At 40.2% G+C, this 18,116-nt stretch overlaps 1 protein-coding gene across 1 annotated transcript; it reads right to left on the bottom strand.

Annotated features, from left to right (window-relative positions):
- Window positions 1–11,458: 11,458 nt before the first annotated feature.
- olig2 (oligodendrocyte lineage transcription factor 2) lies at window positions 11,459–13,349 on the bottom strand. Its single transcript, XM_041807566.1, has 2 exons — window positions 13,275–13,349; window positions 11,459–12,906 (listed from the first exon to the last, which is right to left on the bottom strand). Exon 2 carries the CDS (start codon window positions 12,884–12,886, stop codon window positions 12,065–12,067), a length of 822 nt encoding a protein of 273 aa, XP_041663500.1. The 5' UTR covers window positions 12,887–12,906; window positions 13,275–13,349; the 3' UTR covers window positions 11,459–12,064.
- Window positions 13,350–18,116: the final 4,767 nt, after the last annotated feature.

The raw sequence follows: 18,116 nt of genomic DNA, 5'->3' as shown, positions 1-18,116 counted from the left end.
TATCCCTTTAAGACTTTGGACAATAGCAACGTTGTCGTAACGCCAAGACTGAGGAAGACTGCCTTAAAACTGCTCAAATCAAGTATTATGACCACCTTACACCTGATGACTGAGACAACGCGAGCAAGTTGCGTGTTTCGCAAGACTCCAGTGATTTATTCCACCTTTGGAATTTTGTCTGCAACTTGGAAATCGGAGGAAAACTTGTTAGGTGTAAGGTCGCCTTAACATGAGGAGCCACTTGGCAAATCATCAACCCTAAAAATTTGCAAGGAGAAGAATCCAACCAGGCCAAAAGACTCTTTAGGAAGCCTTCACAATACCACTTCCTCACTGGAGCACAAGGACTCAGCAGCTCACAAGGTATATCCTCAAAAACCTACAGCTCTTTTCAGTGGTGGACATTAGTATTAGTATTAGTATTATTAGTAGTATTATTATTAGTATTAGTATACACAGTATTTTTAAGCCAAATGTGCACCTACAGCACTATTTTGCACATATTGTAATATTACAAATGCAACTGTTTTTAATAAATGCTGATGTCACAATAGATACCATACCAAGGGCTTGTTTCTGAGGTATTAAGTGTTGTGAGATTTTGATACATCTCTACATTAGAGTAATTCCAAAAACACCATTGACCTTTACTATTAACTATGATTAGGTATGCACAAAAACAGGTGGAAGATACTGAATCAGTGTCCTACAATTGATGTAAAATCAACAAGAATCTCAGCATGAGAGTCTTCAGGATTTTTTCCCTGAGCACCTTAAGGCATTTCTCTATCTCTGAGTAAAAGCTAGTCTGCTGGATTTTTGGAGTTTTCACCAATGTTAGCCGTGTCTGATGGGACACAGTACTTCTGTGTATGTGTTACTTTTTACCCCAAATACGTTGACATATGTGTAGACATGGCCTGTTTGCGGTTGGTCGTTGTACGTCTCGACAAATTTCGCGCACCGCCAGCTAGATGGACACGCCGAAGCAGAACCAGGACATGCTGCAGGGATCACATCTCCCAGCTGACGGGGGGCAATGAGGGATCTACCAGGAAGAGATGAAAGGAACTGCTGGAGTAAAGGTGTTCGGTGTTTTAATTGCCTCTGTTTGCTACACCATGAATGGATGGTTGTTGGATCAGTGGATATTAACTTTGCCAGATTTGTTCCAGCTTGGGGCCTTTGGAGGTTGTTTTTCATCCATCACACCAACCCCCCACAACCTTTCTTAGACTAGGTTTGAATGTTAAACCATGCCCTGTTTATTGTTAATATTTTTTTACCTATGTGTGCTTTTGAAATGCAAAAACTAAACCAGAAGAACTTCAATAACAGCGCTATTCCATTAAATTGAAAAACAGTTTTCTTGTGCAGCATTATAATGGCATTAAGTAGAACTCTGCCTGATGTACTTGGTATTTCTAGAACATTTTGAGTCTCATGTGGATCCATACTGTTTCTTTAGACTTTTTGAACAAGCGTGCCATAAGGCAGAGTTTAAAAGGTTAAGTCTATGTGTCCATTGTGAGAAACCTGCTCTCACATGTTTTGTGAATAGAGCGCATTATTTTACATTTGAAGACATTCTGATTCCACCAAATCTTGCCATAGCGGGCTGGCAGATGGATGCAGTGCATGTAAGATGATTCTTTCAGGCGCTGATGGACACATCTGTCAGCCTACAGCCTACATCACACACAAACAGTCCAACCAACCCCCCTTTGAGAGACCAAAATCTCTACAACTACCACCTCCTCCTGCAGCTCATTCACCTCCCACTGTGCTCCTGCTCCTCACAGCCTCTCAGCACATTAAAATCCCCTCTAAGACCTGGAGATCGGACTGAAGCAGCCTACACTCTCCCTTTCTATTCAGCCTCCACTCTGATTAAACTGCAGCAGGTTTATCACAGATGTTGACACAACTCACGATGGACCCCCCGCTGTGGACTGTTAACTACCTCAGATGATGTGAGCAGCTGCTGACTCCTTCTTCCACATTTCTTGATAAAATAACTCAATGCAAACCTAAAAATGTAAAAAAAAAGAACTCATACTAGTGGTACACTTCTGTCCAGCCTGCTTGTAAATCAGATGACAGCCGTTCTGAGCATGGTGCTAATTTGATTTATGAAACAGGGACCCCTGGGGAAGCAACAACTCAGAGAGAGACATATGTTGCAGCGCAACGTGATAGCAGGCTTCAGTAACTTGACAAATTGGGGCTCTGGATATTAAAACATCTTATGTTGGCATGGCTGCTGTGAGCAGAAATATTATTGCTGAAAGGGCTAAACATCAAACCCTGTATAGATAATGACACCAAATACTACAAAGTGTAAGTGGTAGGATAAGAGAAATTTCTCAAGAGGAAGGACATCATGTATAAAAGATGATGCAGAAATGGCAGACAAAGCAGCGACCTTTGAAGAGTGTCCACTGTTTGCCAACATTTGGAGACTGATGTGTATCTTTGGCCCTTGGTTTTGCATTTTGCTCACAACCACTGCTAGTTTCCAAATGTCCAACAGACTGAAGGATGACAGCAATGAGAAGTTAGTATTGTTTTTAAATTTGATTCTTATGTTTCTCAGATTGGGGGGCAGGTGTACACATGGCACCATATCATCCTCCTGAATGGCCATCCAGAGGCCCCCATCAAAGTGCTGTCCACCCACCAGACAACTGGCCCCCCGTTGGACCCCAGCACACCCCTCTGAGACCTCTGTGTTCCTGCACTGGTTGATTCATGTCCCGGTCCTTCTCTCCTCAGATTCACTTTGATGTTTAATCCCATCCTGACTGTGTCCTCCTTCAGTCCGCCGAGCCGCTCGGCCAGTCATGAATATCCAAAGGTCTGCTTACTTGACAGGATTATCCCTCTTTTCAAAGCTACTGGGGACGATTCTTCAGCCACAAAAAAACACACTCAATGGATCTTCTGCTCATTCGCTTTGTTTCTTTTGCTTTCCCTTACTCTCTCACTCTCTTATTCCCTTCTGTCTTTGTCCCTCTGGGCTTTTTACTAAACACATTGATCCACCCGAAAGAGGAGTTCATCTGCTGCTGTTCATAGATTATTGAACAGACACACAAACACAGGCACAAGTATTGTTAAGTTGTTAAATACCCAAGGTTAAAGAAATCCTGATTGATTTATAAATGGTAAAGAGTTTCTGCATGGACCCATCTGACAATGCCATAACCAACCTATTAGCAGTAATAATCTAAATTATTTCCAACTAGAGCTGTCAATGTGCTGGCCTAAACCTACAATCAGTTAGACTGCTGTGCAGAAACATCTTAGTCCTACATTTCAACCACAGCGTAAAGAGAACGCTTTGGTGTTTTCACTCTGGCACAAAACCTAAAAATGAAAACTGTCTCAAAATGTGGAGGTGTGATGCACATATGAACACAAACTATTTTTTCAGCCCCAACTTCAAACTGGATGTATTCATGCAAATCCCCATGTAAATATCTGTGTAAAGTCCTGGTAAGCTGATGTGTGGATGTAGCAGGATATATTCAAGAAAATTAAATCTGCAGTGGCAAGTGGGGCTGATGTAGTTTACATCATGTGACCAGTGAGCATCTGATGAAGGTTAGGTGCAACTGTCATGCATGTCATGAGGCAGCCTTGCTCTCCTTTCTGCTTAGAAGTATGTTCTTTACTAATGATGCACTGATGCTGTGAATTCATCCTATTACACATTCATATAATTACTCTCTGATATAAAAGTAGAAACTGTCATTATGGCATCAGATGCTGTTGTTTGTAATTTCAGATTTTGCCTAATGAGACTCTGTTGTTGTTCAACACTTAAAGTGTTACAGCTGTGAGAGGAAATAGACCAATTTGGAGTAGATGTCTAGTGGACATTACAGCATAGGTGTCTTGGTGGCCTCTCTCACTGGTCTCGTTCTTGCATGGCCACTCAGTTTATGAAGATGGCCTGATTTAGGAAGATCTACACGTGTGCCATATTCCTTCCAATTGTTGATGATGGATTTAACTGAAGGAGATGTTCAGTGCTGTGGAATTTTTTTGTATCCATCCTCTGACTTATACGTTTCAATAATCTTTATTCTGAGGTGCTTCGGTGGTTCTTTTTACATTACGGTTTGATGGTAGCCAGGATTTTTGATCAACCAGTGACTGAACCTTCCAAACTACAATCACTTGAGACACATTCACTGCACTCAGGTGATCCCCATTTCACTAATTGTGAGACTACTAGCACCAATTGGCTTGCCTCTGCTGAATCAGGTCAGTCACTTAAAGGGGCGAGTATTTATGTTATCACTTATTTTACATGACATAGTTTTATTTAATTGACAGTGCTTTGTAGAAATCTGTGTTCCCTTTGACATCAAAGAGTTTTTTGTGAATCTTTTTGTCTAAAAAGCCAGATTACATTGATCATGATTCATTTGTAAAATCAATAAACATCCAAGGGGGTGAATACTTTTATATGTACTGTAAACAAGTCACATCTGTGATGGTGGCCCCGTCATGACAGCCACAGTAACAAGACAGGTCCCATTTCAAATATGATAATCAAGAATTTATTTTCTTTAATGTTGGAAATATCTGAAGTAATGTAAGCACTCAACTAAAAATGAGTTATTTTACAATCAAAATAGATATTTCAGAGCAAAAAATTCTACATATTATAAGCTTCATGTGTTCAAGTGGTTGTATATTTTGTTGTACATTGCTCCAGTCTTCAGTTCAGCTGCTTGATGGAGGTACAGATTGGAGACTTAGGCTATCAGAAATGTTTGCATTAGGAAAGGAGGGGATGATTGGAGGCAATCAGCACTTTTACACAGGTTGAATTGTGTAAGTCTGACAAAAGCTTAACTACTAAAAGGCATGTTAACGTTTCAGTCGATCACACTAAATCATATTTCTGAACCAAGAAAAATGTTTTCCAGTCAGGAACACTCTCGTCATACATTTCACCATTTTATTGAAAAAATGTATGTACAGTTTTACTTGGCGGAGAAGGCTCTGCTCAAAGGATGCTTCCTGGGTTAGTCAAGAAGCATGCTTTGACCTTCCAGGGAGCTAGAAACCCCCATATGGATGGTCACATTTATGACAATGTGTACTGAATACAATAATATTAGCCCAAAGGTAATTAATACATAGTAGCATGAATCTTGATATGATGGTGCAACAACCCAGCCAGCATGTCCTTGTGAGCTCCACATGGGTTATGTGGGTTACAATATGGGTCCCATGTGGATTTGTCTGTGGGTTCCGTGGTGGTCCCACCTGTGATTGCTCATGTGAACTGCAGGTATGGATCAGCCTCAATGAGTCCCATATAGGCCCCATTCTAGAGATCCAAGATAGATCCTACTTGTAGTAAACAATTGCAGGGATCTCCAGAATGGGGCCTATATATCGGTTTCTTACGGGCTGGTCCAGATTTGCAGTTCACATGGGCAATCACAGTAGGGCCACCATGGAACCCAAGGACAAACCCATATGGGGCCCACATGGACGAGCTGGCTGTGAAGCTCTATGCCATAAAGGAGAAGGCTGGGGTGGAGGAGGTTAAGCTTTGCCGGCAGCAGCATGGTGCATCAGTATTAATGTAAGCAGGAATTAGTGAGAAGTCCGTCATATTTAAATGGGCCGCTGTGTTGAGAAAAAGACCTGCGATTGGCTGTGGGAGGCAATAGATTGGCTCAGCTGGCTGTCAGCTGATCACGGCTGGGTGTTTGACTACTGTGTCCTCTATGAACTAATGCTGAGCTTCATGAGATATAAAGTTTGTATATGTTTTTATTGTGTAACATAAAATCATTTAGCTGCCTTCTAACTTATTAGCAAAATATGGGGGTCCACAGTTACTAGCCAAAAGGGGAGAGGGGGGTCACCACCTACGTCTATGGAGGTGGATATGCTACAGTCATTAAATAGATTCTCTTGCTGTGCATGTATGTTGGTGACAGTGCAGTGGTTCAAGTCAGTTGGCTGTAATGAGCTTTAACTGTAGCTCAACCTAACAGTGTATGCACACAGACTGAAAGACAATCTTTGCTGCTTGTTTTATGACTGATATGGAGAAACTGAAGTGTTAAAAGCACTTTGCGGTTGAGGCGATGTTATGTTCTGGATTTCTAATGCCATGAAGTATCCACTCGCTCAGTGGTTGACATTAAATCCAAATAAACTGTATCAGAGTTGCATCTTTCCAGTCTTAATTAAGAGAGAAATGTTTCCCAAAATGGCAAATTCTTCCTTTTGGCCAAAATAAAACAGAGTAGCACACAAAAATAGCTAAATAGTCATCTTAGCCACCACTTGTTGCTTATCTAACCCATACAGTCAGTGTTTCTTTATGTGTTAGAGTCCATCATAGTGCTTAAAGGTGGTTAAAGATGAGCAGATGAGCCTGAGTCCAAGTAAACATCAGTCCCATGGGAAAGAGCGACCTCTGAGGTCTCATATTCACCTTAGAGCTCCGTCTATTCCCTTGTAAGAGTTAAATCCTCTCTTTGTCTGTGACAGCATCTCTGTTTGTTTATCTCCTCTCCCTTATTCCTCCTTTTCTCCATCATAGACTGTTTCTCTTTCTGTTATTCGGCCACCTTTGATGCATCCCACCAATCTTTAATCCCTTCAGCTAACACAACACGATGCGTGGGGCTGAAAGAGCGTACATCTGTGCGCTGTTTTCACAAAGGTTTAAATCCAGTTACAACAGTGTAAGACCGATGCTCCCCTTCTGTCCAAAGTTATGAATATTTAAACTGTCGCAGAATCAACCTCACACTCTCAGCATCAATGGATAAGTCAGCCTGCCACCAACAGTGGATAAGGAGCTGTTTATTCAAATCCAGTCATAGGCATGTGAAGCCCAGCTGCTATTGGCTACAGAGCTCAGGCAGAGCTGAAAAGATGCTCCTCTCTCTGTTACTCTTTAAACTTTTGGTTTATCTTTGTGTTTAGAAGAAAAACTCTCAGATGCCATTGCATCAACTTATTTGAAAATGTTTCAGGGGAAACATTATTAAAGTTATCCAGCTATTTTTGAGTTGAATAAATAAACCCTTTAAAGAAGAAATGACTGCTGTTTATGTTGGGTTTCATTGATAATTGACACCTGAAACATATTAAATAGAAGGTGCTTGAAGTACAATCATTATTTGGATTATATGCTTTAGAACTAGCTACCACAACTCCAGATTTTTGAACTTTAAAGCAAGACTAGTAAAGCTCAAATGATACTGAGGCCTGTGTAGGAACCAGGACCCAATACTGGATACATCTGGGGATTATGAATTCCTAAAATAACAAGTAAACTCCTGCACCCTGATTACACAAATACACAAAATCATTGACACAATTTGGTACCAAAATGTTGCCAGTGTTTTTGTGCAGTTTAGACAGAGTGTATGTCTTTTTCTGCAATTTTCGATGAATTCATTCCTCTCCAGCACACCCATCTTATGAAGCAGATGTTTAAATATTTTGCAACTTTTTGATGATTAAAATAGCAAATGTTGTATCATTTTTATTGAATAATGGTATTGAGAAGTATCAAAACTTTTGGGGGGTTCCATATTTAGGTACATGTAATAAGCAGGGATGCACTGATCATCTACACTAGTGATATTGGCGTTGGCCATTTTGTTTGTTATTATTCAGCGCCGGCTAACTGCTCCTTTATACTTTGTTGTATCGACACGGTTTGAACTTTAAAAAATTCAGTTTCTTCATCATTCGATTGCTTTGACTTTTTCATTTCTAACTTTTATAATTTTTAAAATATAGGTATTTTCATGCTTTTCAGCTATTGAATGCAATTTTCAGCTACTTTTAGGCCAAAATCAGCTATTTTATGCTATTTACAGCTGTTTCAAGGCTACTTTCAGCTTTTTTAGGCTACTTTCTTATATTTTTATCCTTTTTTGAGCTATTGAATTCTATTTCCAGCTACTTTTATGCCATTTTATGCTATTTTCCACTATTTTTGTGCTTTTGGCTATTTTCAGCAGTTCTTCCACAATTCGATCTAGTTGGATAAGTCCTTACAGTCCCTGTTGGTGAAATGGTTATACCTTTTGTCTATATAGTGTATATATAGTGTGTATTTGCACAAGCTTGTGTGTCACCACGCTGCGCCAAGCTGGGGTGAGAGAGCAACTTCTCTGTTCAGTCCCTCAACTATGAAGCTGTGATGGCATCAAGCTCAGTGATTGACATTCACATAATAACTTACATGGGCAAATCACAGTGTTTCACTGCAAGGCAGACAGAGAGAGGGAAAGGGAGCTGCAGCCACAGCTCTGAATAATCAGTCCACCCTTTTAAACACTTGGGCAGATGTGAAAACGGTTTCTGTTGACCTTTCAGTCAATCTTAACTTCAACTTCTTTACCTGTTTCTAGAGTGAATTAGAGTTATGTTGGGATCACATTTCCAGCATGGTGAACGCCATTCTGTGACATCAGAAACCAGGAGGTGACATCACTTAGACCACAGCACTGAACAGGGGTGTATCAAAATGTCATGGTGCAATAATACCTCAGTAACAAGTCCAGTCCAAAAATATGAAAAACAAAAACAAATGAAGACTAGGACAAAGGTGACATCAGCGTTATTAAACAATAGTGCTGAAGATATAAGAGTCTTTTGGCCTGGCTGGATTCTGTTCCTCACATCTTTGCAAATCTTTTTGGGCTGATTTGCAAAGTGGCCGCTCTAACCCTCATGTGTGTCACTGCAGTCTAGCAATGTCTGCTTTGTTTTTTTGTTGTTTGTCTGTCATCTTTCCTCCTTTTTTATTTCTTGACACTGGGAAACCAAAATGCTTCCATATGTCAGATTTAAAAGTTGCTGAAGCCTCCACAATCTTAAAAACGTAGTCACTAGGTTCTCCCTCACCACTGGTAGCATCGATCATTTTCATGCTGCTAGATCAAACCAGTAAGTGGAGCACAAAGGATGATGGGCTGAGGGTAACTGTAGCTCTCACTTTCCTTCGCTCTGCTCCTCCAAAAAACAGTACTGAGACGCTTCTCACACTATATTTAAATACTGTTGAATGTTTCTGCTCTGTAGGAGACAAAATGCTTAATAAATTACTCAAAAACTGATGAACACAATCTGATAAATGATAAAATGCCCTCAAGTGGATTATCAGTTACCAAAAACACCCAATGAATGAAATGATACACTAAAAATATATTTGTTAAATTTTAGGGAAATTTAGATTTTTTTTCAATTTCAGTAGAAAGTGAAATAAATGTTTCAGTTCCAAAAAATGAGAATTTTCTGGCTATTATTTGTGTTTTCAGGCTTTAAGTGGTTAAAGTGAAGAGTTCATAAATAAGCATTAACTGGAATAACTCATTTTTAACAACATTTTTCAGGTGTCTCTTTTAGCACTGCTGATGGGTGATGTTATGCCACTGATGGTGCAAAAAAAAATCAGGCAGCTTGCTTTGGTCACTGATGAATAAACATGTGTGAACGTGTTCAAATTCATCAGACACTGGAATAGAATCACCTCCATGCGTGTGAGGATGCTAATTTAGGAACAATTTTGAGTGGTCTCACATTTTTTAGGAAGCTGCTTACATAGTTTTTCAAAAGATTGATTTTTGAACTCTTCTTAGGTTAAAACATAAGTATTGTTTAAAAATCAAATCTCTTCATGTTGCATTTTTGGGGGTATGACACTTACTGCATCTCTTTGCTGTCTTAGCCAGTTGTTATTTTCTGCCAAATAAATACCTAAAAAAATATTATTTCATCTGGAGGTTAGGACGAATGTCAGCCACAACCAACACAAAAATCCTGTTTGGTGAATCACAAACTTTTAAATTGTAGAACAAGAGAAAAGCAAGTTTTTGCAATTGTCTCTATTTTGTCAGATCTGTAAAAAAAAAAAAAAGTAGCTTATGTTTAAAGATAATATTGCTTTTATAAAAATTACAATTTAAGTAGCTCTTTCTTTACTTTTCATAGATCTTGACACAGATTTATGAAAAGTAAGAAAAGTTCAACCATATTTTAACACAGATTTTTGGTTCCACACAAAACATGAACGGCAGAATGGGGTCAGAAGTCTAGTTAACGCAACCTATTTGCACTTTAATGCTTTTTATTATTTATATATGATTCTTTTAATTTTTTTTTTTTTTTTTTAGCCCCAAGGGCTGTGGGCAGCACCCTTAGGTGGTTGTGCTTTTGGTGAATGACCTGCAAAGAGCATCGTCAAATGTGGATAAATTCCAATTAGTAGGAGAAGAAGTCAGAGGAAATGTGTTTAAGTGCTATGGTGAAGGTATTCACCCTAACAGAGGTCAGATGGAATCATTTAAACATCACAATTATTGACTTCAGAACAAGTTGATTTCAGTGAGTCTTTAGGAGACTCTTACAGACTTCTATCTGGAAGTAGACAGTGTTTTGAGGTGCTGCACCAAATGACCTCTCCCTCACTGAAATGTCCTACAAAACGCTGAAGGACTCTGAATAATTCAATCCCAGTAATGAGAAGAATAAACAAATGCGTGCATGAATATTCAGAGATTTAGTTCATATCGTTCCAGCTTCAAAAGCCTTTGGAAAACATTGCAACAGCATGCACAATCTGCTGTGCAGCTGCTACCTTTTCCTAGAGTGTACCGGACTTAACTCGTCACTGGCCTCTCTTTGCCTGAAGAGCTTTTTTTTGTTTGACTCGACTACTTTTTTTTTTCTGTCACTTTTTTTTAATGAAAAAGTAAAACAGCTGAGATGTATAAAGTTTTGTCTTGTTGCTGCAGATTAAATCAGCCAGTTGGATTAGCAGGTGCGTGTTAAAATCTTCACTGTGCTTGATTCAGAGCAGCTGAAGTTACCTGGTGCACAGCTGTGAAGGATCATAAACTCTTACACTGTGATCTGAATATCATCCAGCAGCTCAGTAAAACTCCAGTATGTGATATTTAAAACATGGTTATTCCATCTATCTCAATTAAGGGTTGTTTAATTTGTGATATTATTAAAAGAACAGAACCTGTCGGCCTTTTTCTGGCTGAAGTTTAACTATAAATAACATGGATTTCATCTAAGATTGTTATTTATTATTATAGCTAAAGATGACTTTTTTAGCAGAGGATACTTGAATGAAGCTATTTTCACTTCCACAGCAATTAATGGCAGGTGAATGCAAAGCTTAATGCAGGCCTCTGGTTTCCTTGGTGGAAAATAAGCATTTTTACAGCTTTGAGACTTTAAATACCTAAAAATTTCAGGTAAAATTGTAAATTTAATGCATTAAATGCATGCAAAAATTCACAAATAAGAGCAGAGTGATGTAGAAGATTGGTCTTGATGCAGCTTTCTGTCTTTTATTTTCAGCGCTGCTTTAAAGCTCACATTTAGTTCCTTCACTTAAATAAAAAAAGAAATCATCATCAAAGCCTTTTTCCATTTCCAATTAATCATCTTTATTTTACATTTCAAATCCCAACATAATCAGAGTTTCATCTGTAATCCCCCTTCAAATAAGTAAATAAATATTTTCATTTTTCAATAAAAAAATAAAGAAGTTGTCCTTGTTTGCAGAGATCGACAGCCTACTGAGGAGGAAACAAAAAGAAAAGCTTTGAATAAGACAGACAGAATAAAGCAGGTGCAACATGTGAGGGGTGGGGGAGTCTTCCCACACATTAACAAGACTCTAATATATAATATCTCCAACTATTTCAACTCAAGAATCCATCTACATATTTACACTCTACATTTTGGGGTTAAATAAAGACCCTTTTTCTCCTGCAGGCCCACAGATTAGATCTTTAAATAACAGATGCATGAGCCATCAAAGCTGTCTGAATTTGTGTTTGCACAAAGAGATATTGAAGAAACAATTGTTACAGTTGATGTTATTAATCATAAACACTAAGTTAGTTGTAAACCCAAAAAGTCCCAGAGAGGAGAATCAATGCATTGGTCTTTCCATGGATGCAACAATGATAAATAAAAGTGGTAATAATGTGGGGAGAGAGTCTGTGGCAACCCCTAAAGTTCGCTTCCGTGCATCGTGGAGTCACTTGGAGTCACTGGTCAGCCTCGGCATGGTGACGGTGCTCATGCTGGACACATGCGGAGGCGGGACTTGGCACATGCTGCACGGACACGGCATCCCGGTGCCGACGCCCCAGTGCTGGAAGCTGCTGCCCAGCGGCCCTGCGCCTGCAGCGGGAGCTTTGAGAAGTCCGTGATGTGGTCTGACTGAAGTGACAGCTGCGATGCCGGGCGCGGATAGGGAGGCGGATGAGACGGCAGCCGGCGGGAGGAGCGGGTGGTGCACAGCCGGGTGCGTTGCGTGTGAAGCGGTGGGGTGTCCCGGCACGGGTCCTGCGTGCGTCATAGTCCCACAGGCTGACGGGTGGAAGCCGCTGTGGTGTCCGCTGCTGCCGTAGATTTCACTGACCAGCCGCTTCATCTCCTCCAGAGAGTTGCTCAGCATCAGGATGTAGTTTCTCGCCAGCAGCAGGGTGGCGATTTTGGAGAGTTTACGCACAGAAGGTCCGTGCGCGTACGGCATGACCTCCCGGAGTCCGTCCATGGCCACGTTTAGGTCGTGCATTCTTTTCCTCTCGCGGCTGTTGATCTTGAGGCGGATCGACTGCAGCTCGCTCTCTGACAGGAGTTTACGGTCTTTCTTTGAGGCCAGCCGGAGAGCAAGGGACTCCTCATCGGAGGCGGAGAGGCCGCGCAGGCCGGGGATCTCTGAAGGAGAGTCGCTCTGTGTGGAGGACACTGCGCCGGAGAAACCATGCACGGACTTCTTCAGGGTTGACAGGAAGATGTCGTCCACCTCTGGGGAGGACGGTCTGCTCGATACTCGGCTTGTGTCTGAGTCCATGGTCCAGGTCCAGCACGGTGCTGTCAGAAATTAAAACTGGGTTAATTATGGAGCCAGACACATCCACATTTTACGCACAGACGCACCAAGACAACATACATTTAACTGAATGCAGCGCTGTTTGAAATATGCTGTCATCATCAGTTTAATACTTTAAACAAAATTTTGATTAGTTTGACGCACAAATCTGAAAGCATGTTGAAAACACAGCATGAGCCATGCAAATTCATTTTGCTTCAATCCTTGTTTTTTTCCTTATTGCCTTTACGCAGCACTTTGTCTGCTAAATGAAGCTAAAAACATCCAAAAAGTTGATTAAAGTTGCACTAAATGTCGATCCAGACAGCCTGTCCTAAACAAATAAACAAACATGAGGGGGAAAACTTACCGAACGAGTTTCGAAACACGGTGGCGAGAAAAGATAAACGTCAAATCCACTTGTTACTCCAGGATCGTGTCTGACAGTCCATTTGGCACGCCTGCGTCAGGCTGCGCGCTTTTATACTGCGCTCGAGCGCACGGAGGCCGGGTCACCAGGACAACGCCGTGTCTGTACCGACGGCCTCCTTGCGACCAATCAGAGAGCGAGAGGGAGGAGGAGATGACTGAGGGTCCTCCAGCCTGATGTAATTACTAACGCAGCGCATTAAGTGAAATCAGACACACTCCCTCCTACATATGGCTCCTTCTTGTGGAAATGTTGGCCCGCGCATGAGTGGATTTTAATATTAAGACACGCAAATCATAAACCATATTGAACCTTTTAAAAGTGAAAGGTAATGTGAAAGATTTATTCCTGATCTGGAAACTAAACACGGGTTAAATTTTTTTTTGCGGGTCAGGAGTTAATTAGTTCGTTCTGAATAATACGTTTCTATCCTCGGTAAAATAATTCAAACTCTTTTTAAATTCACACCCATAACGCAGAAGGTATAATACTTTATTCTGGCCTAAAGTTCTCCCCTCCTTCCATACTTTTTTTTTTATTGTTCTTAAACCTCCGTCTTCAGCCTATCGGACCATAAAATAAGCCTCAAATGAACAGTAATAACGGGTCGAAACTTAATAAGCAGCGCAATATGTTTCCTGCTCGCAGTGTTGCTGTTAATGCGCTGTTTTCCGTTTGTAGCCGCTGCCGACCAGCAGCTGCTGTTAAAGTGCATCTTTAACGTCAATTAATGAAGTGTGCAAAATTGTTTTTAACGGTTATGATCCGTAACATTTTCAATTAGTGCCTCGTGAGCGATAGCAGTGCGGCCTGCCGCTCGCGCTCAGACGGCCCTCTGGCTGACAGAAGGGCTCGAGCCGCTGAAGTGAACTGGAGCTGACAGCTGCTTTGTTACCAAATACGGCGAGCTGGGCTGTGCAGTCAGACGCAATCAACGATAATTGCCTCAACAAGTCTTCATAAAACTGGCCCGGTACATCTCCCCTGTAGGCCTGTTTGTTTACTGAATCAGGAAAAGGAGTAGTCGAAGACTGAAATAATCTAATGTTGATAAATTAATATTCACCCAATACCAGGCTTTAGCCTGAAATAACTTCACAGTTTGTTATTCAATTCTATTTTTAAAAAATATACGAAACCCTACAACAACCCTATCACAAGGGACCAATAAAATAAAATAAATAAACATCCTGTACATTTACAGGATATAGGCTAAAATAGGACGAGCTTCCTTTGTATTTATATATAGGCCAAACAAAGAAAGGCCGAATTTGGTGTGGATTTACGTTTTTTAAAAATCAATAAAGCAACAAAAAAGTAATATTTGCTATTTTTATTGAATTACTCTGTCCTAAAACTGCCAAATATAAAACATTAATCAGATATCAAGCAGACTAGCCCATTTATTTTCTGCTAAGCTAGTTCTTGTAGTAGGGCATACAGGCAAAGTATGCTGTACGTGTCATTAGCCTTAAAAACACATTATTAATATAGGCTGAATAAAGAGAGGCAAACATTTGGTGTTGGTTTACAAAAAAAGAAACAATAAGGAAACTCAAAAATGTTAAATCTGTTGTTTTAGTTTTTTACTCATTCCTAAAAGCCTGATACAAAAAAATAAACCAGATTTATTTTATGCCATATATGCTAGTTCTGGATAGATAGATAGATAGATAGATAGATAGATAGATAGATAGATAGATAGATAGATAGACTTGTCAAATATTGTCAAATACAGTGATATTTTGTTTGGCAGCCACCTTCTTCATAAAGAGTGTAAGCTTAATGCAGGTCTAAAGGCTACGTATGTTCAAAAATGAAAAGTAGCCTAGCTAAAAAGAACATAGTTCCTTAACTGATAAAACTTGAAGCTAAAAGTACAGCAAAGTCTTAAATGACAAGCATTTAAAAAGTTAAAACTAGTCATGAGGAGCCTAATCAATACTCTATTGATAAAAAAAATAATAATAATAATTAAGACTTCGCCTTTGACATGGTTAGCCGTAGTTAAACATAACCCGCGCACTAATATCGAACGTTGATATGACAGTTGACCGGAACTATGAGGTCACCTGTCCAGCCAATTAGAGACGACTGTTCCCCGTCACTGTAACCGTCACTCAGGTGTCACCGCCGTCCATCCGTCGACGATGCCAAAAAACTCAGTGTTGCCCCCGGACTCACACACGCTGCCCCCCACCTTCGTTCTGTTTGCTTGTTTTCTCCCGCCTGTGTCCGTTGCCTGCGCGTGTTTACTCCCGTTAAATAAGATTATGGTAATGAAGGCGGGTAAAGAGGCATTTTAAATCAGGAGGTTTGTATCTGTGCCACAGTTTGCTTCATTACACATTCCCACAGTCTCACTGAGCCACTGGATTCACAGGGAGACACACACACCGTTTCCTCTCTATTCTGCTGGGGTTCTTTCCTCCTTATTTTATTTCGTTTCATTGTTTTTGACTTTTTTTTTTTTTACAGTGATCAGACTTATTTCTATTTACCTTGATTTTAATCCTGAGAGGAGTTCAGATCAAAAAGGCCTTATTCATCTCCAGATCTGTATTGCACACTGTGGTTTCCTTTTTATTTTTAGAGCCTGCTTTAAGACGTTTGCAGCCAATCATAATGATGCAAAAGCTCCCCCACATTGCACCTTCGTTTTGGGTTAAATAGATATTTTACATTACTTTTCTGACCTTTTTTTACTTTTTTGTGTTATTATTTTATAGTTCCATTCAAAACTGCTTTTCTAAAGCTTTGTTTAGGCTATTGGTTCTACTTGATACTACTTTAAAATCATTTTCCTCCTATATTCTATGTTTATTTGCACACTAAATCAAGTTATTTGTATGAGCAAGAATTAGACGTAACATTTGGTATAAGGCAGCAAAATGTGGTAAAAGTGGCAAAAAGGTGGTCAGTAGGGGAAAAGCAGCAAAAACTGGGGTTAAAGTGGTAAAAAATGGCAAAAAAAAAGGCATTAAAACTGGTTAAAAGTGGCAAAAGTGGGTGAAAAGCAGCAACAATCAGTTAAAAGGGGCAAAACACAGCAAAATGCGGGGAAAGCAGTAGAAATGGGTTAACAGTGGCAAAAACGTGACAAATGACGCCAAAAAGCATTAAAATGGGTTTAAAGAGGCAAAAAGAAGTGGCAAATAAAGCAGCAAAAATTGGCTTAAAGTGACAAAACAGGTGAGCAAAATGAGTGAATAGTGGCTAAAATGGGTTTGAAGTGGGAAGAAACAACCAAAAGTTGGTAAAAAGTGGTGAAAAGGTGGCAAAAGTGGTTGAAAAGCGGAAAAAAATTGCTTAAAAGTGGCAAAATTAGAGGGCAAATGAGGGCAAAAAGCTGAGACAATTGGTTTAAAGTGGCGAATACTGTCAAAAAGTAGCAAAAATTGGTTTAAAAGTAGCCCAAATAAAGAATTTCAAAAGCAGAACCACACGATAAGTTCACACATTTTTCAGCTTCAAAATGAAGAAACTGCTAGCCAGGACGTTAGCATTAATGCTACTGATCTAACACACATGCATTGACATCATCAAGAAATCCCAACTGGGGAGGGCCCTGGGGTTTTCAAGGGCCCAGCCAACTCTGTGGTTAGGCTTGTGTATGACTGAACATGTTCAGTAAAAAAACGTGATTCTACTGAATGAAAAGAAAGGTCACTGTTTCTGCAGTAGAGAATATTCTACATGGAGGAAAAATGTCAAAAATCTAAAACCTGGTTTGAAAGCTTATTCCTACATGAGGACTTTAACCTACCGGATTTTGTATTAATCTATGACAGAAAGGAAATTAAATCAATGCAAATAAAATCTTGAATCAGACTTGTTTTCCTTCTTTTTTTGTTAAATTTCATATTTCAGTGGCAGTAGGCAGTTTGAAATCGCTAAGTTGTAGGCCTGCACTCTTCCACTGGTCTTTTATTTAAGACATTATCTGTCATTTTTATGACTGAAGTAATTCTTAAAAATCACAGGACCATGGGGCATAGGTAGCCTAGAGGTTAAGTCTGCATGCCCCACAGAGACAGTAGCCCTCAGAACAGGCAGCTCAGCTTGAAATCTGTTTTGTGGCTCCATTCCCACACGCCAGTCCCCACTCTGCCCTCTTATCCACTGTCCCATCTTAGTAAAGGCATAAAAGCCTAAAAATAAACCCTAGTAGAATCAAAACCGCGGATTCTTGCTGCTGGAATAAGACGATCATTCCTACATCAGAGGCATTATTCTGCAGCTCTACAGGCCTCCACTCTTCTGCTTTCAGGCTTTCCAGCAGATTTCAGACCTGGCTGCAGGGATTTGTCCCCATTCAGCCACAAGAGGTCCAACCCTGATGCGTGTTGTAACGGCCTGGCTCACAGTCAGCTTTCCCATTCACCTCCATGGAGCCGGTCAGAAAGGGTTAAGGTCAGGTTGCCAGGCAAGTCCTTCCAAATCAAATTCAGAAATCCAGATTTAGCTCTTCATGTTTAAATCTCACCAGAAAGTTTAGAATATCTGTTATAATGTGTGTGTAGTATGCTGGTATTTTTATTCAGACTGAATGTGGGGGAAATAGCGCTGAACCACAAGTACACAAAGTAACGTGGACGACAGTGTCTCCAACATTTCCTCCTCTCCATCACCTCCGTCTTTCTGCCTCTCTCTGTCCATCATTCTGGGTGGCGGTGGGCCCGGTGTCGTGGTGAATACAAATAGTGAGGAGGAGCATATGTGAGCCATACTTAATCCTGCTAATCTGCCTCCAAAATAAAAAAGAAAGGGAACAAAAAAAGC

Source organism: Cheilinus undulatus, linkage group 15 (genome assembly GCF_018320785.1).
Source record: "Cheilinus undulatus linkage group 15, ASM1832078v1, whole genome shotgun sequence".
NCBI lineage: Eukaryota > Metazoa > Chordata > Actinopteri > Labriformes > Labridae > Cheilinus > Cheilinus undulatus.
This window is presented reverse-complemented; position numbering and strand designations above follow the sequence as displayed.

Excerpts from the sequence above, each read along its gene's own strand:
- olig2 (XM_041807566.1), bottom strand. The coding sequence starts at position 12,886 with ATGGACTCAGACACAAGCCGAGTATCGAGCAGACCGTCCTCCCCAGAG.